The sequence below is a fragment of the Myotis yumanensis genome, unplaced genomic scaffold, assembly GCF_028538775.1.
Source record: "Myotis yumanensis isolate MYYU_CA2020_CCGP unplaced genomic scaffold, mMyoYum1.0.hap1 SCAF_21, whole genome shotgun sequence".
NCBI classification, from domain to species: Eukaryota; Metazoa; Chordata; class Mammalia; order Chiroptera; family Vespertilionidae; genus Myotis; species Myotis yumanensis.
The window spans coordinates 16538436-16565728 of record NW_027223772.1 but is presented as its reverse complement, the minus strand read 5'-3'; the positions used below and the strand labels follow the sequence as shown (position 1 = coordinate 16565728).

The following is a 27293-nucleotide window of genomic DNA, read 5'->3' as shown; positions in this document are numbered from 1 at the left end:
ACCAACATGTTATTACATGGTAAACAGGAAAATAAATTACAAAACTGAAAATGTAATAATCTCTGTACTAATATTTTATGAACACAGACATGGATTGCTATAAAAGAAACTTCAAACACAAATTTCTTGGATGGCCTGATATATTCCATCCATGTAAATATAAAAATAAATTGCTTAAACCGAGTGCATTTATAATTTCTAAGACCCTTTCTTGACCACCACCTCCTCTTTAAATGGAGTGGTCCAAGCCCAAGATGAGCTGGAAAAGACCTGAGATACCATCTCATTCAAGTTAAGAGTCCAATGCGTGTGGATTAGAGGTGCGCCTTTGGAGCACAGTGTCACTCGGGTTGACTTTGTGGTGTTCAGCAGCCGGTATCTGGTGTTTCCTCTTCTGTGCTCACCTTCTAAGCACTTTGGAATAGATTGTGTCACTCTCATGTGGTCAGAGCTACCAGGAACCTGTCGGCCTGTTCCTTCTGTGTGAGTGATGTGAGTGCTATGGAGAAAAGCAAAATGGGACGGGCAGGGTGGTCAGTCAAAGAGAAGCCCTGAGGGCTGTGCAGGAATGTCTTGCAAATAAATACACAGTTTAAGAATGTTCTAGGGCCAGGCCATTGACTCCTGGGATATGCCGTATTTTTCCATGTATAAGACGCTAATTTTTTCTAAAATCATTAGACTGAAAATCGAGGGGCGTCTTATACAGGGAAGTCAGCTAAGGAGGGAGCCTCATAGGTGCATAGCTGCCCATACCTTGTCAAACAGGCTTCCTCCGATCACGAGCCTTATTGTTACTGACATCAGCTGATGCCGTAATTGGAGGTGGAGGTGGAAAGTGCACAGGTGCAACAGGAACCTGAGTGTTCTGAGCCCATAAAGATGTCAAAAAATAAAAAGATAAATACTGGTAAGCAGTTGTCTTACTCTGCAAAATTCAAACAGAATGTAATCAGCTGTGCAAAAGACCATGGAAATAGAGCTGCAGAGAGACAATTTGGACCTCCTCCCATAGAGTGTATGATCAGACAGTGGAGAAAAGAGGAAGAACAACTCCTTAAGATGCCAAAAAAGAAGAAGGCCTTAAGAGGAAAACCAGCAAAATGGGCAAACTTGGAGCAGAGGCTTAAGACTTGGATTATGGAGCAGCGCCAGAGTGGCTTATATGTGTCACCCACGCTTATTCAAGGTCAGGCAAGAATGTTTTCAAGCGAAATGAACATGGTTGATGTTACAGGAAAGGCAAAGTGGTGCTTCAGTTTCATGAAGAGAGAAGGGTTGGCCATGAGAACATGAACAAGTTAGCTCAGAAAATGCCACCAGTTTATGAGGGTGATCTCACATACATAGACAGTGACTTAGAAGACAGCAGTGACACAATAGAAGTTGGAGAAAGTGATGTGCCTGGAACTAACAGTGATGAAGAAGAGAGCAGTGATGCAACAGAGGCTGCATAAAGTGATATGCTGCATAATATAGTACTGGTATGTGAACATTACCTGCGGTAATTACTAAATAAAATGTGTTTTGTTTTATTTTTCAAATATTGATTTCTTAATTTTGGATTGGAAAAGTGGGGGTCATCTTATACACAGAAGAATATGGTAAAGAACGTGTGTTCTTTATGCTTAACATAAAGATTGTATATAGCACGCATTCACAGGTTTCTGAAAGGAATGGCTTTGATTTTCTGGATGGTGTTTTCTGGGTGGTGTGGAATGCTCAGGTATCCTTCAGGGTGGACCAGGCGGCTCTGTGGTTCATAATGAATTGATGATATACTGCAGGTGATGGCCCATGGGCAGGATGGAGGCTATAGATGTGTTTTGTTTGGAGCATATGGTGTTTTTTAAAACCAGGAAAGTTTATATCAAATCCAAATTTACAGAATATCCTCCAAAATCAATCTGACAAAGTCAGCTCTTAATTCCTGTGCGATTCCAACTCAGGGCAGTGACCTCCTTCACATGGGCCTCCCTCCCTTCTGTCCCCTGTGCCCGAGCACTCACTTCTGTGATGCGCAGCTGAGGGAGATTTCCCTCTGAAAATAAATTTATGCCATAAATTCTCATTTAGAATGAAGTAAGTTTATGAAGAATGAAGGTCTTATACAATTTAGTTTATGTGGGTTTATAATATTTTAAAATTATGCCTGAAAAGTCAGTTTGTTTTGAAGAACGGTTACAAGTAAAGGTTTTGTTTTAAATAAATTGCCTAGTTTGTTCCACTGAGAAGACTTGGGAGCAGAGAGGGTGTCTGACTTCTGGGTGTGTGTTAGGGACTGTTTGCCACTAGAGGGATCAGGTCAGGCAGGAAAGTATGGGTCATACATGAAGCATCTCGGCATGCCAGCAGGCATGAACGTGCACAGAGATTACTACAGTTGTGTGAACAGAACATAGAAACTGGGAAGGGAGTTAACACCCACGGACGAATAAGGGCGGCAGTGGGTTATAACATGTCAGATGCAAAATCTTTTGTATAATAACAAGAGAAAAGAGTCAGAGCTCCTGGAGAAGCATGCTGACTGGTGAACACAGGAGGACAAAGTCCCCGCTGTGGCTCCATCCCGGGCAGGCACATGCACAAGCCAGCCAGTGAGTGCATGAGTAAGTGTTACACAAGATCGATGTTTTTCTCTCTCTAAAATCAATAAATAAAAATTTGAAAAAGAAAAAATCTCCTCTGTGTACCCTCCAGTATAGTAATTGATTAAGGCAAAGGTAATTAATGGAAGCTGAAACCACTAAGTGAAAGGATATGGATGGCAAGATATTCACAGAGATCCAAAGTCTTACCTTGCAGATTATCTCTTAGCTAGAGGCCTGATGCACGAAATTTGTGCAATTGGGGGGAGTCCGTCAGCCCAGCCTGCACCCTCTCGCAGTCCGGGACCCCTTGCAGTCTGCGACCCTCTTGTTCCTTACCGCCCACCTGCAGCAGAGGTGGGAGAGGCTCCCCCCATTGCCACTGCGCTCACCAGCCGTGAGCCCGGCTTCTGGCTGAGTGGTGCTCCCCCTGTGGGAGCACACTGACCACCAGGGGACAGTTCCTGCACTGAGTGTCTGCCCCCTGGTGGTCAGTGTGCATCATAGCGACTGGTCGTTCTGCAGTTCGGTTGATTTGCATATTAGCGTTTAATATATAGAATTACAAGGTGATAAAGATTCCACCTTACCTTAACGTTTCAGCATTGCCACTAACAGGCCAGCCCAGCATTTTGATCCTCCTGTTATGATGCAAAAAGAAGCATGTGACATCATCTATGTAGGATTCTTTCCAAAAATATTTTAACTAAATTTAATCTTGAGGGAACAATTGGGCAAATGCAGATTAAGTGACATTCTACAATATAGCTGACTTGGACCCTTCAACAAAGTTAAGGTGTGAAACAGTCACATAGGCAAGAAATTGCTATTCTAGAGAAGATGAAAGGGTCAGGATGTGAGCTCGATTAGATCTTGAACTATACACACACATATACAGGAAATTAGGAAATTGTTGGAATATTTGGGAGAATCTGAATATAGATTGTATGTTAGGTGATAGTTAATGTTGAATTTCTTGGGTTTCATAATGTGAGAGGATATGATCATTGTCTCATGGTTATGTAAGAAAATGTTCTTATAAGATTCATAAGGAAGTGATATGTTATAATATCTACAACTTACATTCAAATGGTCCAGACCCTGTCCCCTGCAAGTACATACATATGTATGTGTAGATGTATAGATATATAGATATGCAAAGAGATAAAATGAATGTGAAAAAATACTACTGGTGAATGTAGGTGAAGTGTATAAAGATGTTCATTGTATAATTCTTTTGACTTTTATGTGGCCTTAAAAATATTCCTAAATAAAGGGAGAATAAATGCTAAATAATTGTTGGAAATAAGGCAGTTTGCCTTAAAAGTAATTTTAACTCTTTGTTGTATCCTTACCTCTAATTAAATATTTACATGTAAATTTTATTTTAATTAAGGAGTTACCCTAGAAGGGATTCTTTTTTTTTTTTTTAATATATTTTATTGATTTTTTACAGAGAGGAAGGGAGAGAGATAGAGAGTCAGAAACATCGATGAGAGAGAAACATCAATCAGTTGCCTCCTGCACATCCCCCACTGGGGATGTGCCCGCAACCCAGGTACATGCCCTTGACCGGAATCGAACCTGGGACCTTTCAGTCCGCAGACCGACGCTCTATCCACTGAGCCAAACCGGTTTCGGCTAGAAGGGATTCTTAACCTAGAGTACATGAATCCTTAGAGAATTTGTGAAAGGTTATATGAATCTTTTGATAACATGCAAAGTATTTTTCTGTATAGAGGGTTCATTATAGTTTTCATGATATCGTCAAAGGCATCCATCCTTCAAAAAGTTAGGAACTATTACTCTATAATAGATTTACAATTTATAGTGCAATCCTTATTCTGAGTACCACAGTAGTAGTTAAATTTGCCTTTCAGACAGTACACGTATAAATTTGGTAATTGTGAACGTAATTCTCAACTTATTCAAAACAAATGAACCTTCATCAGAATCTTACTTACAAAAAGATTTGCTTATGTTGGCACACAATGCACTATACAGATCATGTATCATAGAAATGTACACTTGAAACCTATATGATCCCATTAACCAATATCACCCAAATAAATTTAATAAAATTTTTTTTAAAGATTTGCTTGCATCAGCTGATAGTTTAATGTAAGTTTATTTGACCACAGAGATCCTGTTACTTAGAAACACACAATGACATTTTAATAACATGATGTATTTCTTTTCTAAACTAATGTGTGTTTAGTGCAATCGAGTGTTATGTTTAAAGCAGTCTGTTTTCCCTTGTGTGTACTCACATTCCTCACATCTTGTGCAAAGGAAAAAATATGCTAGACAGTAAGGTTTGATTTTATCTCCATGTTCATGTAGAAAAAGAAACATAACTTCAAAGAAGAAATAGTCATGCTTTTTTTTTAGTTGAGTGATCACTAAGCTCTTCATCAAGTGAGAGACATTCCCTTCTCTGCAAACAGCTGGGGGCAGAGCGAATGTCAGCCTGGTGTGCTGTCTCCGCTGCTTTTGTGCGGCATGAGGCCCCTCGGACATGGGTCATGAGTTAGAACGTGCTGACGTGTTGTTTAGATGCATAGGACTGAGCATGTCTGTTTTAGTTTTGCTGAAAATTTTTTTATAAATGCCTCTGGTTCTGTTAGATTAGGTTCAGTCACAAGGGCAGTAATGATATAATTAAACTCATCAGTAAAAAAAAAATCTGCTCCTATACTTTTCCCAAGTGTATGACAAGGAGTAGTTCAGACTCGACATTTACGGAGGGGAGGCCCTGCTCGCGAGCACTGCCCTGGGCCACCTGCACTGGGAGATGGATGTGGGCGGGCATGACTCAGGACAGGTCCTCACGTCCGGGTCGCTGCGGGCACCACTGCGGGTCCCGCTGGAGCCTGGCCCTCGTCCGAGAGTACACACTGACTCTGTCCTGGTGTGATAGGCCCGCCCATTCTCCCATTATATTTCACACTCTAAGGCAGTGGTTCTCAACCTTCTGGCCCTTTAAATATGGTTCCTCATGTTGTGACCCAACCATAAAATTATTTTCGTTGCTACTTCATAACTGTAATGTTGCTACTGTTATGAATCATCATGTAAATATCTGATATGCAGGATGGTCTTAGGCGACCCCTGTGAAAGGGTCGTTCGACCGCCAAAGGGGTCTCGACCCACAGGTTGAGAACCGCTGCTCTAAGGAATCAAGTTCCTTGAATAATTAATATCTACCATGTTAGAGGCCTGGCAGCCTTGACCAAGTCACTGAACCTTCCTGCCTGCGGGTTGCCCAGCCCTTAACCTGACATTCACCGAGTGCCTGGCACTGTCCTGGACATCACCTCGTTCAACCTTCCCCGCAGCCTTGGGAGATAGATGTTGTTCCCCCAATTGAAGGGATGTGGAAACTAGAAATCAGAGTATGACTTGGCCAACTCCACAGCTAAAGGGATTCCCATTCAGAACCATGATGCTCATTCCTGTTTAACTACAAAAGATAAACCACATGGTCCGTAGACTTCTAGGGTGTCGGAGCCCCGAGCCATCTGGCATAAGTTAGAGCTGCCCAGAAACTTCTGACTCTTCACAGGAACTTTTAATATTTTTGAATTTTAAGCTGACCTCATTCAACTGCAGACGGAGGAACAGTTATGGTCGTCAGTCTGTAAATACTTCTCCTATGAGGACACTCTTTCCTAAATAAGGCAATGTGGTGGAATAGATATCATAGAGGGTTTCACCCAGCCCTTGGAGTTTTCACTTAAACAGCAGAATTTGAGTATTTCATTCTTTTATGTCAGCATCTAAGAACCGAGTAATCCATGGTGTGCTTAAATGATGGCTTTGGGAACATAGGCAACGTTGCTGCTATGCAGAACAGCCAGTTGATTCCTAAGTATTACCAGTTGTCAGAATGTGACTTGTTTATAAAATATGCTCTAGGCTTTCTGATGTTCTTACCAGGAAATATTAATAAGAGAAATCACTCCTTATTAATTGTATGAATATGTAAATCTCTCCCAGTTCAGTTTCTCACTTTTTCTTTAAAATCCTGAAAATGTGCAGCTTCCTTTCTGTTGTTTAGGAATAGTGTTAACATCAGCTTGGTCCTGGGTGGAGATGAGTGTAACTTCACTTACTGCTCTGCCATCTTGGATCTTTAGTCAAAATCAGTTATCTTAATAAGTAATTGACTTTGTCTAATGAGGCCAACTCCTAAATGATGGAGTCACTTGACAATGGGAGCCAAAGGAGAGGTTCTTGCATCTTCCTCACCCTTTTTGGCTGCACCCATTACACCAGGTACCTGTGCCCCCAAATTCAGAAGTGCACCACGCTCATTCTCAGGCATCCAGACTTTCCGTTTTGTGGACTTCAATCAGCAGATGCAGGTTAAGGCCAAAGTCAGACAGAGATGGAGAATGCATGAGCCTAGTCTGTGCCACGCTCTAACCATCCTACAGAACTTGCGCTCTGCTGGCTGTCTTTCAGGGTTTTCCGGGTCAAGGTCGGCAGTCTTCAGTTGTTGCAGATCTGTTCAGGGCTGATTCCACTCTGTGGTGCTGGAGCTCGAAGGAACAGACACACCAACTAAACTTTCTTGCCTAGATACACAGAGTTAGGCTGCATCCAGGCACCTGTGACCTGGCCCCTGAGAAGCATTTGCTCAGACCAAGCTCTGCAGCCTGGTTGTTGGGCAGAAGGTGAGGGAAGGGCCAGGGACTTTGGTTGCATGTTCTTTGTGAATCTTAAAACTTGGCATGCGATTTAGGTAGTACCTTTCCATTTGTTTTAAGGAACAAAGGAGGAGCAGTGGCAGCTAGCTCTTTCTGATGGTAGCAAAGCTGCTTCATCCAAAGGAAGAGTCTTAAGGAATACTTCCTTCTCAGGCCCATGACCCCTGCTGGGCCACACAGGCTGTCTACACAGGCTGCTCTGTGGTTGAGCTAAGTGAGTCCCAGGAAAGGGAAACGACTGCCCATTTCATCATCAGAGACCAAGGTGGGCACTAGGTATCCCCATCCTGGGGCAGTTATTTCCTTATGATTCCAGGCTATACATGTTTTTCACCATATCATGTCTTTAGTGCTTTTTGAAATAGTATCTATAATAATAAAAGGTTAATATGCTAATTAGACCAGATAGCTGAACGACCTTCCGGACAAAGCCACGGTGGCGGGGGCTGAGGCAGAGGCTTTTAGGGGCGATTAGGCAGGCAAAAGAGCAGTTAGGGGTGATCAGGCAGGCAGGCAGAGTGGTTAGGAGTGATCAGACAGGCAGTCAGGCCAGCAGTTAGGAGCCAGAGGTCCCGGATTGTGAGAAGGATGTCTGACTGCTGGTTTAGGCCCGATACACAGGGATCGGGCCTAAACCAGCAGTCAGACATCCCCCGAGGGGTCCCAGATTTCGAGAAGGTACAGGCCAGGCTGAGGGCCCTCTCCCCCCCGCCCCCCTTCGTGCACAAATTTCGTGCATCAGGCCTCTAGTTATCTATAATAAGCCAAGTCTCAAAACTAAAAATGTAGTTAGTATTCCTTGTACATATGTGCAAAGATGACACCATTAATATTTTCACACCATGACTAGATCAGCAGTTCCTTTGTATACATACGTGTTAATAATTATAGCATACTTCTGAAGCCAGACAGGACATCTGCATGTTTTTTAACATTGTATTGTGAAGAATGTTTTCTATAAGGACATTGATCACTTTTTAAAAAATGTAATTAAAACTTCCTATGCAAAGCATGATGAAATTTCAAGGCTGCAAAAGTTCAGTGCCAGACATTTCATATTTTAAATTATAGTAAAATCAGTTGAAATAACATATTTTCTTCTGACTTAAGAACAAAGCTTCCGTCAGTCATTCTGACTTTCAGCCTTCCTAGAGATTCTGCTCCCCACAGGGTGTTCCTGAGCGCACAGTAGGGTCTCAGTGTGCTCCTGGGCTGGTGTCCTCCAAGGCTGCTGGGAATGGCTCAGTCTTCCTGTGTCTATGAGGCTTGGACACTCTTAAAACTTGGGGTCAGGGGGACACAGGAAGAGGGTGCTCAGGACCCCACATGCTTCATCGCTTCATCACCCTGTTCTGCCTGCCTATTGGTTTGCTTGTCTTTTTGATTTCCTACTTATTGCCCCTACCACACTGGGTGCTCCAAGAGCAGAGTCCTTATCTAATCTTATCTCTGTTCCTTTCAAGAACAGCATCTGGGACACAGCTGATTAAAGTTGAATGAAAAAGGAGTGTAGGAAAGGCTCAGTATCCATCTGTGTTGTCCCAGGATGCTAAATCTGTTGACTCACTTTATTCAGGTTGAGTCCCCTCCAACAATGATTTTGTTTACTGCTTATATTGCCTTAAACCAGCGATTTTAACCTTTTCATCTCATGGCACACACTAATTACTAAAATTTTGTGGCATACCAAAAAAATATGTTTTTTTGCCCATCTGACAAAAAAATAGGTATAATTTTGATTCATTCCCACAGGATGGCTATTGTTTTGATGGCTGTTATCATTTTATTAAAGTATATTTTTATTTCAGAGAGAAAGGGAGAGGGAGAGATAGAAACATCCATGATGAGAGAGAATCATGGATTGGCTGCTTCCTGCATGCCCCCTATTGGGGATTGAGCTCACAACTTGGGCCTGTGCCCTGACCAAGAATTGAACCGTGACCTCCTGGTTCTCAGGTCAACACTCAACCACTGAGCCACACCAGCTGGGCTGCTGTTGTCACTTTTTGACAATCTAAGAGAAAAGGAGGTCAGTATCCCTGACTAGTCAGGTATTGCATGTTTCTAAAATCCTTGAGGCACACCAGTTGAAAATCGCTGTAGGTCTATGCATTTATATTCACACAGCAAGAAGCACTGCACAAGGTTTCTTGTTAAATGAATGCAAAGCCATATCTTTTTATTTTTACCTGTCTCTTACATTCAACTTGGTCAGTTTAAATTAGTTAATGCTTCTACGTTCTGAAACTAGTTACATATCTCAACATTTTGTTTCATAAGATTCTTTTTCTGTTTTTAACCACTTAGTTTAAGCCTTGACTTTTGATTCTAACAGTCTCCATCACATTATTATTCTTGTTTATGTTATAATCTCAAAATAGCTATTAAGACAAGGGGACTTAGAAAGAAGGGCTTAGAAATAATATGCTCAAATGAGTAAACTGAACTTTTCACAAGTTGGCTAGGATGACCACGGTTGGCACTCAGCTACCTGATTCCCGGTATAATTTGAAATAGTTTTATCTGTAATAATCAACTTTGGTGAAGATGCTAGTTGCTCTCAATTTTATATGAAACATACACACATGCATACACTTCCCAGATGCTTTTCATGTTGTGCTTCTCATAACAGCCTTGTGAGGCGAGGCTGGGAGGTTCTGACGGTGGTGGTGAGGGAACTATTAGAAGATGAAATAACTGCAATTCACAATTAGCGTAGCCTCCGCAGGGTGGCAAGACTGGAACTTTCAACACACAAAAGTGATAGTAACAAAGAAGTCAACAGAGTTTCTATATGTGTCTATTACAAATTATTTTAGAAATAAAGATAGAAGGTCATTTCATAATGAAAATTTTAATATATGGTTTTGATAGTGTCCGGTATATAGTGACTTAACAGTTTTATGTTAAATTGAACTGAGTGAAAGGATACATACACTTGAGCAAATCAGGGCAAAGAAGATGACGCTAAGAGTGACCAACGGAGCAGAGATTCCAGAACCTCATGCGTGAGGTTCCGTCTGTAAGTGTGTAGTCAAGGATAAAGAACATGTATTTTAAGCAAACTCCATTGCTTTTCATAAAATCTTTTGATCTTGAATAAAGAAATACGGTAATCTTAATATACCGTTACACTTTTTAGACTTGCAGAAAACTTTCAAAATAGTATGGAATTCATGTGTATTCTTCTCCCAGCTTCCCCTAATATTAATAATCACATTAATAACCATAGCACAATTATCAACACCAGGAAATTAACATGGTGTTTTTATTTCACACATGTAATTAATAGAAGAAACTAAAGCTAACCCAGTAATTAAGTGTACTTATACCAATAATTGTATCATCGGTTCTTTAAGAAAATTAATATATTATTGTTTTAATGTTGGAGTAATAAACAGAACACTCATTCATAACTTCCACCTGTAATTTTTTTCTGTGCACTTCCTGGTTTTGAACCAGAACATACACAGTTTATAAATGGACTTCAGGTGTCCACTGATAGCGCTGGTCACAGGCTGCTGGTCAAGGACTCGCATACTTTGTCCCAGATGCTCGCAGTCTGCTCAGCAGTGCACAGCCTCCTGCTCCCTGAGGGAGCCCTGCAGGGGATGGCTTCATTCTCGAGCGTGAAACTGAAGCCTTCGCTAAAAGTTCTAGAAGACTAAACCTTCTAGATATATTTTTGCTTGTTCATCTCTAGATTCATGAATCAGGTAGACTAGCATAATGATACTGAATGTAACATAACATGATGTCTTTTTGATGATAAATGCTGCTACAGTAAATATATAAATACAGGTTTTAATTAACAAAGGAAATGTGCAATTACTTTATATTCTGTGGCTTAAGAACAATACTTGAATAGGATCTTATGCATGAAAATGCATAGGATGATATTTCTCTTGTTTTAATATAATTGTTTTCAAGATGAAGATGTTCCAGTGTTGAATCATCATCTTCTTTGGCATTGCAGATTTGTTCTGGAAAAATATGCCTAAGGAAAAGTAGATATGAAAGTCAAAATGGTCCAAGTAATATTCTGCCTTCATAATTTAGGAGTTAAATTTTATATTTATTTTTAAATTTTATTTTTGCATTAAATAAAGTTAGATTCCTTTTTTATATTATATACCAGAAAAGATTCAGAATACATCAAAGATCTAAATGTGAGTAAATGAAGACATGAATGTGTTAGAATAACAAAAGCATGGTTGGGCCCTGGGTTCAGGGGAAGATCTTCCTACTTGTGACGTAAACTAGAAGCACTGAAAGATGAGATTAATAAATTGACTACTGGGTGTTAAAGAATACATTTAAAAGACAAATGGAAAACTAGGAGAAGATATTTGCAACTTTTATCACAGATAAGGGCTTATATACAAAGACCTAAAAATCTAGAAGGAAAGGGGAAAAGAGAAAAAAAAGAAGGTAACTAGTTCACAAAAGAAACAATGAAATGTGTAAACGTGAAAAGATGCTCGGTTTCATTCATGATGAGAGAACTGTAAGTTGAAACTATGCTGGCATATCACTCTCACCAGACTTGCTACCCAAACGTCCAAAAGCTCATCCACATGTCCTGACAGTGAGGCTGTGAAGGACCAAACACCACTGAAAGGAATTCCCTGCTCCATCAAAAGGATTTTTGCATTATCTAGCAAAATTACATGTGCATTTTATCACCCAGCAATCCCAGTTTTAGGAATCTATCCCAAAGTTAGACTGGAAAAATACAAAACAATTGAAAAAAGTTGTCCATTGTAGCATTTGTAGTAGTAAAAGGATGGAAACAATAAAATGTGTATCGAAGGAACTGGTTGCATAACATCTGCAAAGTGTAATACTATTCAGTTATAAAATGGAATGAGGAAATTCTTTATATACTGATATGGAATGATATCCTTGACATACTGATCATTTTTAAAAAGAGTAAAAGAAAGCACATTCTCTAGAGAGGGAAACAAAGTCTTCTGTGGAATATTTGTATGGTAATTATGGGGAGGATGGAGGAATATTAATATGTATGTATGCATTTACATACTGGAAATACTGGAAAATGCTTCCAGTGTTGTCCAAAAGAAATACTGGAAGGATAAACTAGAAGTTAATTTACAAATTTAACCTATGGGGAAGGATGGATTACAGTGTAAGGGGCAAACGTAGTAGAAAGACTTCTTAATATACATTGTTACATAGTTTTAACATTGGAATCATATAAATGTTTAACATAGAAAAATAATATTAAACAGAAAAATAACAATTTATAAAAACCAAAAATAAAGACCATTTCTGAATATGTATTAAGTTGTTAACACATTGTTACAGGTAAAACGACTGTGTATCAGGTATGTATCCTTTGTGGAACATCCTCTAAAGACAAATAGAGCTACCAAAAACATCATAAACTCTTTTGTTACTCATATTAATAGTATTAGCATTTTCATACTAATGTTTATATATTGTAATATAATAAATGTAAATCGATATTGTTGGGAACCTAGATTTTGAATGTAAGATAAACAAGTTTAAAACAAAAGGAATACTCTATAACAGGGGTCCTCAAACTACGGCCCGCGGGCCACATGCAAATACAAATATTGTATTTGTTCCCGTTTTGTTTTTTTACTTCAAAATAAGATATGTGCAGTGTGCATAGGGATTTGTTCATAATTTTTTTTTTAAACTATAGCCCGGCCCTCCAACAGTCTGAGGGACAGTGAACTGGCCCCCTGTTTAAAAAGTTTGAGGACCCCTGCTCTATAATGTTATATTTGAATTGGGAATGTCCATATAAATTCATTTTTTTTCTTTACAAAATGCATGTGTTTTTGTTTTTTTTTAAATGCATGTTTTCTGGCAGTACACTTAAATTCCTCAAAACACAACAACACACTTGGGAGGAACATGCCTGGAGTGCAGATTGGATCCTCTGGGTACTGCTCCCATGAGAGGAGCTGGACTCTGGAGCAAGGCTGGCACAGGTGTGCAGTAGGAAATGTACTAGTTAACTGTTCAACAGCAATGAGGACGGTCCAAGGACATAGGAGCCAGCTTGAAGGGCTACCATTGGCCAAAGACAGGACAGTGTAAGAGCAAGAATTGTAGTTGATTGAAACATTCTGAATTTGTAAAACCATAAGTCCATGTTTACTCTCCAGAGAGACAGAGACAGCGACAGAGAGACAAAAACAAAATAATAAAACAAAAACACTTAACCACCAATTAATTTTTCCCTGAGATAGCCACTATTAACATTTTAATATATTTTATAGTCTTTTTATTCATATATAATGCATCTATATAATTTTCCAGTTTTATAAGGATGTAATCCTATATAATAAAGAGGTAATATGCAAATTAACCCTCACACCCTCACAAGATGGCTGCCTACAGCCAGGCTGGCAGGGGGGTTAGTGAGGGACGACCAAATGACTGAACAAGCAGGCTGTGTGGGGCGACCAGGCCAGCGGGGGGTCCGTGAGGGGTGACCAGGCCGACGGGGGCAGTTGGGGGCAACCAGGCCATCAGAGGGGGGCAGTTAGGGGTGACCAGGCTGGTGGGGAGGTGTAGTTGGGGGCAGCAGGAGGGCAGTTGAGGGCGATTAGGCTGGCGGGGGCGGGGGCAGTGAGGGGCGACTAGGCTGGAGGGGGGGGCAGTTAGGGGCAACCAGGCTGGCAAAGGGGGACAATTGGGGATGACCAGGCTGGCGGGGGGGCAGTAAGAGGTGACCAGACCAGCGGGGGGCGTGCAGTTAGGAGCAACCAGGCCAGCAGCAGGGGGCAGTTAGGTGTGACCAGACCAGTACGGGGGGCAGTTGGGGCAATCAGGCCAGCACTCAGAGGCAGTGAGGGGCGATCAGGCCAGCGAGGAGCCAGTTAGGAGCAACCAGGCAGGGAGGCAGGTGAGCGATTAGGAGCCAGTGGTCCAGGATTGTGAGAGGGATGTCTGACTGCCAGTTTAGGCCCGATCCCTGGGATTGGGCTAAACCGGCAGTCGGACATCCCCTTAAGGTGTCCTGGATTGGAGAGGATGCAGGCTGGGCTGAGGGGACCCCCCCCCTCCCCCCGCCCGTGCATGAATTTCATTCACCGGGCCCCTAGTTGACATATAATATTGTATTATTTGAGGTGTACAACATAATGATTTGATGTGTGTATATATTGGGAAATGGTTGCCACAGTAAGTTTAGTTAACCTCTGTCACCTTTCATATTTCCAGATATGTAACCAGCTTTTTCTTTTGTCAGTTTAAAAAGAGAATTGATCATTTATCCCACCTTCCAGAATAACAAAGTGGCCCTAGTTCAGTGGTCGGCAAACTGCGGCTCACGAGCCACATGCGGCTCTTTGGCCCCTTGAGTGTGGCTCTTCCACAAAATAACGACTTCTGCTCATGGGCCACAAAGTTTCAATCACACTGTACGTGCGCACCTGCACGTATTATTTTGATAATATAATAGGGTTTTAGCCAAATATTTTGAAACCAAATCTTACAGAGTTCATCCCACCCGCACCTCTTCCATAAGGGTTTTTAGAAACTCTTGACTCTTTCCCTGTCTTGTTTTTTGGGGGAGTTTAAATGTGTTTTGAATTTGAGAACTATGTAAAAGAGTCGGGGGTACTCTTCAGTGACAAGGTCAGTGACCTGCCTCCCCTATTAATGCACTAACCAAGGTTCCAGGTGAACCCTGGCTCTCATGCACCCTGGGCAGAGGGACACAAATGCAGAAAGTGTTTCTCCACAGGTGAGGGGTGTGGGGTCTCCATTAATGTATTTAGAATTTTGCCTTGAGAAGAACCTAGATAGAAGTGATTTTAATTTTAGCATATATTTAGATTTTGTGTTCCACAAGCTAGTGTTTATAATTATATGTGAAGGTGGAAGCAGCACCATAATCTAATGCCTGGTGCCCTATTCCAACCTGTTTTTAATGTTCTAAGTATCTATCTATGTATCTATCTATCTATGTATCTATCTATCTATCTATATAAGCTTAATATGCTAAGTGTCCCACTGTTCGTTTGACCAGACACAATGATGCATACTGACCACCAGGGGGAAGACGCTCTGACCAGTAGGTTAGCTTGCTGCTGGAGTCCAGCCGATTGGGACTGGGTGAGACAGTCTGGACATGGCCTGGAGCCCTCCTGCGATCCCTTCTGTCCCCGATCATGCACTGGTGGGGTCCCTCGGCCTGGCCTGTGCCCTCTTGCAATCAGGGACCCCTTGAGGGATGTCAAAGAGCCGGTTTCGGCCCAATCCCCATAGGCCAGGCTGAGGAACCCCACCGGTGCACAAATCCGTGCACTGGGCATCTAGTTCTGTAATAATACTCTATTTTTGAAAAATTTTACTCTGAAAGTTTGCAAATATATAACAGTAGAAGAAAACAATGAATTCTTATGAAGCTATTATTTTCTGACTTCAACTGTTATTAACATTTACCAATCTGGTTTAATGTAACTCTCATCACTTTTTTTCTTAAAGTAAATCCCAGACATCATGTCATGGTAGTTTAATCATATATTTTGTCAGTCGCAACAATTTAAATGGGTACTTGAAAAAGCCAAAATTTACCGTATCTTGTTGTTGTTCAGCCTCAGAAAATGTAGTGCTTTCATTTCTTGTACCCCTGGTGGTATAGACTTTAAGTTATTGTGATCCAGAAATAACTCTCTCAGAGAATGGTAAGCCCCATAGAAGGAGACTCGGTCCACGCCGTCATCAGAGAGGTTGTTAAACGATAGGTACAGGTATTCCAGGCCTGGCTCCATGTGGCCAAACACGTAACCAGGAATGCGCTCAATCCTGTTCCCCAGGAGCACAAGGTGCAGCAGCGACTTGGGGAGGTAGGAGGGGACGTGGTAGAGCCTGTTGTAGGAAAGGTCGATGGATTCGAGATTTCTGCAGCAAAGGAAAGAGTAAACGGTGGTACATCAGGGCAGTGACTGTGAGCTCTAGGTTTAGACAAGGCCAGTCAGGATGCTTGCAGGTTTTCCTGCCAGCATTTGGTGCAGGGATACCACCGGGTGCCACCCTCGCTGTGCATGTGCTTACCTGGGCACAGCCAGTCGGTTTCCACCAGAGAGGAGCACCAGGATTCAGAGGGGTAACCGTGAGGCTCACGGAAGTCCCCAAACATCCCTAAGGTCAGACTTGACTCAGAAGTGAAATCCAGGGAGTTCTGGCCAACATCAAATTGCCTATCCCTAAAGTCTTCAGTGGTTCCAGCAAAGAAGTGGCAGTGATGTGGGGATTGTCTACTCTTTTTTTTTTAACCTCAAAATATCCTTTAATCACAACAAAGACCAAAAAAACCCCTTTGCGTTGTCCTTGGGAAATCAAGAAAAAATGAAGTTGTTTTTGTTTTATGACTCAAAATAAACAAGACTTGCTGGAAATAGTGCTCATTACTTGCAATCCATGCCAGTTTACACTCTTGTTAGATCAGTCCCAATCCTACAGTCAGAAGTCCTTGTTAGAGCAAGAAAAACCACTCCTCTCAGGACTAAGCCCCGAAGGTGGAAGGACGGTCTTCAGTGAGAGAACTGCCTGCCGTTGGAAGACTTCTTGCTAATGTGCTTGAAGATTTTGGACTTCTCCACTTTCTTGGGCTTCTGGTAGCCGAATCCACCACCGCCTCCTCTCTTCTTCAGCTTGCCTTCATTGCTGTTCACGTTCAGATCAACAAAAGGAGGCACCTTGAACCCAAATGACAGAGCAACATGAGGCAAATTTAAGTTATTAACGTTAAAGATTTGTTTCAGAGAATGGGAGTCATATGCTCGAATGTATGACTTATATGCTTCCTGGGCTGACTTATGAAGGAAGTAGTTCTTTTCAATCAATTTTTCAAGCTGAGACAATGTCAGAAATTTTGGACCAGGAAAACTCAAATTCACTTAATGGAACCTTGGATTGCTTCAGGTAACGAAGGAAACCCAATTCTTCAGGACGCAAAATGAGCAAGGCATGCCCCCTTCCGTTTAGGCCCCTGGCAGTTCTTCCCATCGATGAATGTATTCCTTGGGGTCATCTGGAGGGTCATACTGAACAATCCAGTCGACTTCAGGAATGTCCAGCCCTCTAGCTTCCACGTCCGTGCACAACAATATCCCCGTATCCGCATTGCAGAACTGGAGGAATGTGGTCGTACGCTTATTTTGCTTCTGCCTTCCATGAATGGCCAAGACAGGCAAATCGATGTAGTTCAGCAACTCATAGTGGTATTTCACGGACATGCAAGATGAGAAGACCATGAGTTTCTTCTTCCAGTTCTTCTAAAGGAATGTGAAGAGCAGGAGGAATCTTTTCTCAGAAAAGACAAACAACGTATCCCTGCTCAAGACCATCCACTGTTGCATTAGTTTTATCATCATCGACACCAACATACAATGGCTCCTTTTTTCTGAGAAATCCTCACCAGGTCCTCAACTCTTCGAGTTTGTGTGGCAGAAAAGAGCATGGTCTGTCTGCGTTTTGGCAGAAGTTTAATAATTTGCTTTAACTCCTCTTCAAACCCAACATCCAAGATACGATCAGCCTCATCAATAACCAGACACTGCAGGATTTTATACATAAACCCTGGAGTATTCTGCATATGGTCCAGGAGGCGGCCTGGTGTGGCCACAATGATGTTGATCCCATTAGCAAGCTTCTGTGCCTCAGCAGACCTGTTGCTGCCGCCCATTATCAACCCGTATGTGTGAATGTGGTGTGTCATCAGCTCTTTAAGAACACCGAAAGTCTGCATGGCCAGTTCCCTAGTAGGGGAGAGAATAAGAGCTCCTGTTCCATTCCTGGGCATAAACTTTAACTTAACAATGAGTTCAACTGCAGGGATGAGAAAGGCCAGGGTTTTGCCACTGCCAGTTTTTGCAGCTGCCTTCCAGAAGTGGTCTGGCACTTTATGTTGGGTTTCGGTCATGTTTGTAAAGCCCATTTCTTTTCTTGCCCTCAGAGTGTTCTCATTGACAAGATTAGAGAGAGAAGCAAATGAAGTGTCCTCGAAAGCTCCTGTCAGTCCCAGGGGCAGGCTGGGCGCCGCGCTCTCCTCTTCCCCATCGCCTGGCTTCCCACACCGGTTTCGGTTTCTTCAGGGGCCTGGGCACCTTCCTCTGGCTCCACTTTGTCTTCCGTGTTTGCTCTTTTGGTATTAGGCCCAGTATCATCCACCATTTTTCTCTTTTTCTTTTTCTTCTTTTTAGATTCTGAATTGGGCGATTGCACTGCTGCTTCCCTGTTGGTTAATATGGTAGATTTCTTGGGAGACTTTTTAACTTTTATATTTTCCACTGTTTCTTTACATGTATCTCCATTTGGGGCTTCTGACAAACCTACATTCATAGACTGTTTCAGGGATTTTTTAATTTTTTCACTTGCTACGATTTCTTGAGACACATCTTCATCTTGAGTTTCTGACATCCCAGGCCCCTGCAGCTTTAGGTTCCTCTGCCGCAGCTTGAGGTTCCGCTTCTCCATCTTCCTGCACAGGAGCTTCATCGGCAGGTGAGCCATGTTGACGAAATGCTTCCGAGCGGCGCTGCAGCCCGGCTGCATTTTCTATTCTTAATTCCACATCTGATCAGGGCTCAACCCGATTTCCCACACGGCTTACTCCCCGTCCTGACCGGCGAGGCCTCCATGCTGGCCCCTTCAGTGAGGGCTGCGGCTGGGGCCACATGTCTCTCCAGGCAGATGGGCTCTGCTGTTTGCGTAGGCTGTCGGGCCAAGCATTCTCATCTGTTCTGTGAGACTGGAGGTAGAGACATTTGGAGGGTGTGGGGCAGTGCAGCCAAATGCTTTTACCTGAGGGGAGAGGGGAGGAGGGCAGGTTCCTTCCTCACTCTGTGCAGGGGTCACTCCCTTAACCTGCAGGACCACCCAGTGAGGTCCACAGAGTGGGTGTCATGGTCGTCAGACCTCGTGTCCCTGTGCACACTCCGTGTGGCTAGTACAGTACTTGCATGTGGCAAGTGTCCACAGTGGTAGTGACCGTGGTCAGTCACCCTCACACCAGTCATATCATCAAGGATTTGAACCCCATGAAGGTGGCCACGTCCTGGGGGTGAGAGGGGGTTCACTAAGAAAGGATGCTGCCACCTCCGTCGTGTCTCCACGTTCATACCCTTGTTAATAATGGCAGAAGGAAGGAATTGTCTCAAAAAGGCTAATTATAACATATACTTACTCTTGGTTTATCCAGGCTAAAGGAGCAATCCTATTTTCTTCAATTTTATTGTAACATAGTATAATGACATTGATATTTCTGGTATGATTGAAACAAATTTCAGTTATTTCTTCAATTTGATTATTTTCTAGGTATAATTCCTGTAATTAAGAGAAAGGACTTATTTCTTCCTGTTGGTTGATAAATACATTCAATTTTATAGAAATTACAATAGCATTGTAAGCTGTTCTCATTAGTATTATCTAAAGCCTTTACTGCCCCCTCAAGGGAATTCATGTTCTAAGCTGTCAAATTTTCTAATTAGAAAAATGTATTGTCTGTCATTTTATTTAATTATTTTTAACCAGAAAATGTTGCAAGATATTGTATGCCATAATAGTTGAATAAAGATTTCCTAATTTATAAAACTTTATTCACATAAATTTATTTCATTTGACGAGAAAATAGAAAGTATCATCCCACCTAGCACTAGAGATAATCAGGCCTAGGATATGAGCAGCCGTGCCGTGTCACATGCTGATCGAATATGACGAGAACTTGTCCTAGCTTGGCCCCACCTGCAAGTGCTGTCTGTAATATTTTTAGGCTCATGTTTTCTGGACTTGATTTTGTATTGAAATTAAATTAATTAAAGCTCATTAAGAGGTTTCATTTAACGTCAGGGTGAAGTTTACTAGAACTCTAATGTTCAGCAGCTAGCTGTCTTCATATGTGGTTTCATTTGGCATTAGAGTTTTCACACAACAAGGATATTGGAATTCAAAGTAGAATTGGTATGTATCTTCAGTGTAACTTTCTGTTCCTTTTGTAGAAATTTCCCCCTCTTTGTCACTTAATTTTGCTATTTATCAGAAATTGGTAGAGACTTTTAGCTGTTTGCTTTTACTTTCATGTGCATTTGGGTGTAAACTAGGTCATTGGCCTCTAAACTGTGTACAATGCAATCACTGTGCACTTTCTAAAGTGTGAAAGGAGACCCAGTCAGGGCGCAGCCATCTGAGGCTGAGCCAGGCAGCTCTGCAGTGGGCTCTCAGCCCACGCCCCGGTGACCACCCCTCTGCAGCAGGGGCATCTCCAGAGAGGGTGAGACGGGGGAGCCGTGGGCTGGGGTGGGAGCTGTCAGAACTGGGAAGGTGGGGGCTGCCAGCAGAGGGAATGGATTGCTTCCATCCATGCAGGGTCACTGCTAGTTCACGAGGGATTCTGGGCGGAGCAGGCTGGGGATGGCCTCCACAGTCCCCGTTTGCGACAGTTAAAACTATCTTGCAAGTCAGGGTACTTTTTGTAGGTGGGAGTTTCTGTTTAAATTGCCAGTTAATTTTCCCAGCCTTTCCTGAGGAGCTGTCATCAGGACCATTTATTACTTTTTTAAGGGTCTCTACTCATAATTGTAACTTTGATTCATAATTTCATATAATTTGAAGAGAAAGCAGTGTTCAAATGATAGTAAATTATGTACACAACATCAAAACTACCAAGTTTAATATGCATCACAATAATCTCTTAAAATGCATTGTTTGGGTTTTTTGTAGCATACTATATTTAAAATACAAAATATTAGGAAAAAGATATTGGCACCTCGATAGAAGCAGGAAGGCCCTGTGGTACAATTCTGAACCTGTTTCGTCCCAGACGCAGGCAGGACAAGCTCTTCAAAGACCTGAACGCGAAAGGACTGAGATTGGTTTCGCTGAGACTGTTTCCTTCCAGTTCTAAGGCAACCAGTTGACTTAAGCCTATAAAAACAAAATCATTGTGATGTTAGGGTAATTGGAAAACCATGCAATTGCTATAAAATTTCAAAAGGTCATGTGAGCCCGGCTGGTGAAGCTCAGTGGTTGTACATTGGCCCATGAATCAGAGTCAGGGTGTGGTTCCCTGTCAGGGCACATGCCCAGGTTGCAGGCTTGATTCCCAGTAGCGGGTGTGCAGGAGGCAGCTGATCCATGATTCTCTCTCATTACTGATGTTTCTCTCTCTTCCTCTCCCTTCCTCACTGAATTCAATAAAAATATATATTTTTACAATGTCATGTGAAATTTTCAGTTTATTTTGATGGCAAATGTAGCTCAGTTCAGCCAAGATTAAACACTGAATGCATGGTCCCGTGGGGAGGCAGGCTTGTAGAAAAACCATTGCTATGCTATCTGATCAAAGTGTATACTATAAGGGCACTGGCTGGTTGCTCGGTGGTTAGAGCTTCGGCCTGCCAACCGAAGGGTCTCCTCAGGTTCAAGGGGATGTACTTCTCTTGCAGGTTCGATCCCTGGCCCCAGTCGGGGCATGTGCTGGAGGCAAACAGTTGATGTGTCTCTCTCACATAGATGTTTCTCTCTGTCTCTCCGCACCTCCTCCCTCCCTATCAACTCTCTCTAAAAAACAATGGACAAAATATCCTCGGGTGAAGATTTAAAAGAATAAAAATAAAAAGTATGTACTATAAGGGATGGGGGTGGGGGTGGGGTGGTTTGGGGATGGGCAGGGTGCCCCACAGAGGCAGCAATAGCCAAGCAGGGACTTGGAACAGAGCTGGGCAAAAGTAGAAGATTGTGGATCATTTGAAGCATTTGTAGAGACAGGTAGGTATAAAATGGTAGCATAATTGGGGATGGATGAGGAGTACCGTGAAATGAGGGATTCCTTTTCTGGGACAAGAAGGAGCATCTTTGCCTGGCAAACCCTCAGTTAATGAACATGCAGCACTGAATTTCCATCACAGTGTTCACTTGCTGACAGAGAATGCAACCAAGTGGACGTTTTGAAAGGGAAATAATAAAAAACTCTCCACGCAATCAAATTGCACTACCAAGAAAGGCCTTTATACAAACAAGTTTTATCAATTACTAGTGGCCCGGTGCACGAAATTTGTGCACGGGGGAGGGTGTGTTCCTCAGCCTGGCCTGCACCCTCTCCAATTTGGGACCCCTCGAAGGATGTCCTATTGCCAGTTTACAGGGATCAGGCCTAAACCAGCAGTCGGACATCTCTCTCGCAATCCGGGACTGCTGGCTCCTAACCGCTCACCTGCCTGCCTGATTGCCTCTAACCACTCTGCCTGCCAGCCTGCTTGCCCCCAACTGCCCCCCCGCCAGCCTGATCACCCCAAACTGTCCCCCCCCCGCCCCCCACTGGCCTGCTTGCCCCTACTTTCCCTCCCCACTGGCCTGCTCATCCCCAACTGTCCCCCTGCTGGCCTGCTCACTCCAAACTGCCCTCCACCCCCTGCTGTCCTGATCACCTCCAACTGACCCCCACTGATGGCCTGCTTGCTCCCAACTGGCCCCCCTGCTGGTCTGCTTACCCCCAACGGCCCTGCCCCCCACCAGTCTGATCACCCAGAACTGCCCTCCCCTCTTGGCCCTGCCACCATGGCTTTGTCCAGAAGAACATCTGGAAGGTCTCCAGGAAGGCTCCCAGTCTAATTAGCATATTACTCTTTTATTAGTATAGATATATTTGTCTGTAAATATGATTATGATTGCAGATATGAGTAGGACCAGGTAAAATTTTATAGAATAGGCCTTTTATTACAGATGGTTTGCCATGTATGCACTTTTTCTAAAGAAGTAAAAGCTTTAAAAAATGTTTCAGGAAGACTTTGAGAAATTTACAGTATCTGCTTTTCTTCCAAGAAAGTTGTCACTTTTATGCCAGAGTGAGAATTATTTGTATGCTTTGTATGTCAGCATTGGGCCACTGTGACTGGGGGGCACTTAGCTTGACTTGAGAGTAATTATCTTGCTCACTGGCTGGGAGGGAGGGTGTGTGGCAGAGGAGATAAATACTCGGTTCTGGATTATTCATAGATTGCTGACTTTCTGGATTGATTGTGCAAGCCCCTCCTTTTATTGATGTCCACCTTCTATTGACAGAAAATCTACCCTGGGAGAGAAATGAAATGAAACTCTTTCTTTTAATTGTAAAAAGCATTTGAATTCCTAAGGTGTGATAAGGCCACCCAGCCATCCACAGTCAAGGTACACATTTTCATGGAGGATGTTCCCACTCGTGAATAAATTAAAACAATTTTTTTCTTTTAATTTAAATTTTCTTCTATAACTGTTTTCTTGTTACTTAAAAGCTAATTTTTTTAAAACTACTTCCAAAGCTTTTCAAGCTGTATATGTCCTTGGAATGAATTTATAAATAAGAATTGAGCCCGGCCGGTGTGACTCAGTGGTTTAGCATCGACCTATGAACCAGGAAGTCACAGTTTGATTCCAGGTCAGGCCACATGCCGGGGTTGTGGGCTTGATCCCCAGTACGGGGCGTGTAGGAGGCAGCCAATCAGTGATTCTCATCATTGATGTTTCTATCTCTCTCCCTCTCCCTTTCTCTCTGAATCAGTAAGAATATATTTTAAAGAGAGAGAGAGAAAAAAAAAAAAAAAAAGAGAGAGAGAGAGAGAAGAGTATATATGTTTGTAAATAAGAAAACATGTATTTGATGCACTTAGAAAGTCTTATTTTCTTTCATTAAAACTTGTGCAGTATACGGAACTCCATAGATTCTCTTAATTTGAAGAAAGTTAGAGGGAAAGGTACTCATTCAGAGTTCCTTGGGAACATGTGTCACTTATATATTTTTTTATGTTTATTTTTTAAAAATCAAAAACTGAAATATTTTCTATTCAGAAAATATATTTGGATCTAAATATCTTCTATAATTTTAACCCTAAAATATCAATTTAAATATTTTTAAAATGGTTGGGATGTTTGTTTTTTTAAATAAGTTAGGTTACTGGAGTTCTACATGTTACTGGGGTAATTTTCTGATTAGAAAATTAAGAATTATAGTCAGAGGGGAGGACATGAGAGTTTTTAAAGAACATATTCAATTTACTTTAGAAGCCAAACCTCTCTTATCATGTGACTTGTTTTGTGTGTTTGTTAAACTACATTATCACATAAGCATTGCTGCTATTGGGACAAACAGTGACAGTTGATTCAGGTCATTTGAATGTCCACTGTCTGTTTTAATTTGTATGTTCATTTTGACACTGTCATATGCTCAAACTTCAGTGGAAGTCATGAGAACCTATTATTTTTGCCTGCTCCTTCCTTTACGTGGGAAATATTCTTTTTTACCCAGAGGGACCTTAACTTTGATGTAAGGAATTGTTTCCGTTGCCAACTTTTTTCTTCCTTGCCAAGTAAGAGAGTTGTTTTGAACTCTTCAGTGATGCCTTCCCCAGGATATTTGCAGATGTGGTTGGGAAAAGTCATTTCATCCCCGACCTTTGCATGTCAGGTGCTGAGGTGCCCGGGTGCTGCCTTTCCTGCACCCCAATTCTCTGATCGCGATTGCGATCACAGGGCCGCAGGCAAGGCGGCACCCGGGCCCCAGGGCCGCCTTTGCCCTGCCACCCGGCTCTTGCCTGCCACCTAGGTTTCCGATCACCTTCTTCCATTCTTCCCCTTCACCTCCCATCATTGTGCCTATGTATGCAAATTAACTGCCATCTTTCTTGGCAGTTAATTTGCATATCGCCCTGATTAGCCAATGGGAAGCATAGTGAAGGTATGGTCAATTACCCTTTTGTTTTTTATTAGATAGGATTTTTTTGGCCTCAGGAGTGGTAGGATGCAAATTAATTGGAAGCTTAAAGAAGAATGGGCAGCTAGATGAGAACATAGCACAGGACCCATGTGAAGGTGAGAATGTGGGTGTGAAGAGCATGTAGGAGGGTGAGTGTGTGTGTGCGTCCCCATCTGCGCCCCACTGCCACCCTGCTGCCGGGGGTGCTTCTAGCTCCGCAGGTGTGGAACAGGTTTGGGGATATTGCAGAATCCTCCTTGTAAGCAGGGTTCCAGGAGCAGACGCGGCTCAGTGTTGAGCCCGCACACTCCACACCAGAAGTTGGCAGGGACTGCTGTGTGTGCGGGCTGTGCCTCCTCTGCCCTGGGTGCTGTTGTGCCATGGAGCTGAGCTCTGGGCAGAGGGAGAGGCCAAGACTTGCTGGAAAGAGCAGTGCCATCATCCAGCTGCATTCCCACCAGGGAAGTTAGCCCTGACCTTGCCTGTGGGAAGGGCCACACAGCAGAGCTTGGCTCCAGTAGAGGGGTGTAACAGGCAGACCCAGCAGTAAATCTGAGGGACCCTTTATTCTCTGGAGTAACTTTTGTAGGAGAGCCAATGGGGACTGGACAGTGGGGCTCAAGCATGGGGGAGCTCCTTTTCCTCAACCTGCAGAACAGCTGGTTCTGTGCTGCCCTGCAGTGACCTGAGCGAGGGAGATGGCTGTAGGTGCACATCTGCCCCAGTGCAGCTGTGTCTGGAGGCAAGGGGACTCAGACATCTGGTTGGTCGTATTTTGGGTGGAGGCCCCACCCAGCAGGGGCCCATGGCATTGACAGATTGGAATACCAAGTGGGGCTGATTTTCTTATCTCCTCCTGTTTGAGGTGCTGAGGGGTGCCAGCAAGCCAGGCAGAGCTGAAGCATTGGAAGGACAGGTAGTGCCTCCCCCCCGCCCCCCCCCCCCCCCAAACCATGGAATCACCTCCAGTGCAAGTCTGTTCAAACCATCCGGGCCAAGACCAGAGTTTCCCCTCAAGACCCAATTCCATGGGTGATGGGAGAGCATCTCAGACCAGGGACCTGAAGCAGACCCAGCATCTCTGCTACTAGCCTCGCTGCAGGACTACTTGGGGCCTGCTTCAGTCGGGTGTCCAAGGCCTCACAGGGTAACGATTCGCATTGACCTTCACAAGAGAACCTACCAGGAGGCCTGGGACAGACACATCAAGGGGCCAGACTCAACAATAGCAGAGCAAAATCCAGCGAGCTCCACAAACTCCAAAGTTCTTTTTTCTTCCATATTCTCTTCTTTGGTTCCCTCCTCCCACCCCACCCCCTCTAGTTCTTTAGGTCTTATAACTCTTAGTATTTTCCTTTCTTTTCCTTTTTCTTTTTCAGTCTTTCTTGTTGTTGGTTCTTTTTCATGTTATTTTCAGTTCAGTCTTACTTTGTTCTGTAAGCACATGTATAACAGCTGGCAATATGTAGTTCTGGTTGAGCCTCACAATTAGCAAGCCTGAGGGCGGATCCCACCCATGAATGGGGCAAAAGCAATTAAGCCCCAAATACAACAGAAGGGCCATAAAACCCAAACAAGGGTCATTACTAGAGCACCCAGCTCAGAAGATTAAGGAGACTATACCACTGTGTCCCACAGAAAGGCCACTTCATCAAGACTGGAAGGCATAGCAGTCTTATCCAACACAAGGAAACAAATATTTTTTTTAAATGGGGGGACAAAGAAATAGGCCTCAAATGAAAGAACAGGAGGAATCTCCAGAAAGAGAACTAAATGAAATGAAGGCAATTAAAAAACAGGAGACAGTTTAAGAGAGTTGTGAGACGCCATGAAAAGTAACAATATCCACAACATAGGAGTATCAAAAGAGGAAAAAAATGTGCCAGGGATAGAGAACCTGTTTGAAGAAATATGGCAGAAAATTTCCCTAAACTGGTGAAGGAAAAAGTCACACATGTTCAGCCCTGGCCAGTGTAGCTCAGTGGGTAAAACATCAGCCCACATACCAAAGAGTCACAGGTTTCATTCCCATTCATGGTCATGTATCTAGGTTGCAGGTTTGATCCCAGGCCCTGGTCAATACTTGTGGGAGGCAACCAATCAATGTGTCTCTCTCACATCAGATTATCTCCCCCTCTCTCCCTCCCTTGCACTCTCTCTGAAAAACAGTGGGAAAAATATCCTTGGGCAAGGAAATAAATAAATTAATAAGTCACACATTCAGGAAGCACAGAGAGTCCCAAGCACAAACAACCCAAAGTG

General features: G+C 42.9%; 2 protein-coding genes and 1 pseudogene across 2 annotated transcripts in view; 1 reads left to right on the top strand and 2 right to left on the bottom strand.

Moving 5' to 3' along the window:
- The window catches only part of CENPP (centromere protein P), a 258055-nt gene that overhangs the window by 156730 nt on the left and 74032 nt on the right, over positions 1 to 27293 (top strand). The gene's annotated exons all lie outside the window — the stretch shown is intronic.
- Positions 10170 to 27293, bottom strand: part of ECM2 (extracellular matrix protein 2) — a 75775-nt gene continuing 58651 nt past the window's right edge. The window contains exons 7-10 of the mRNA XM_070400865.1: positions 21072 to 21229; positions 19494 to 19633; positions 15881 to 16207; positions 10170 to 11297 (exon numbers count right to left, since the gene is read on the bottom strand). Coding sequence (XP_070256966.1) covers positions 11129 to 11297; positions 15881 to 16207; positions 19494 to 19633; positions 21072 to 21229 — 794 coding nt within the window. The 3' untranslated portion in view covers positions 10170 to 11128. The remainder of the gene's footprint in view (positions 11298 to 15880; positions 16208 to 19493; positions 19634 to 21071; positions 21230 to 27293) is intronic.
- On the bottom strand, positions 16746 to 18820 carry LOC138998849 (ATP-dependent RNA helicase DDX18 pseudogene; annotated as a pseudogene).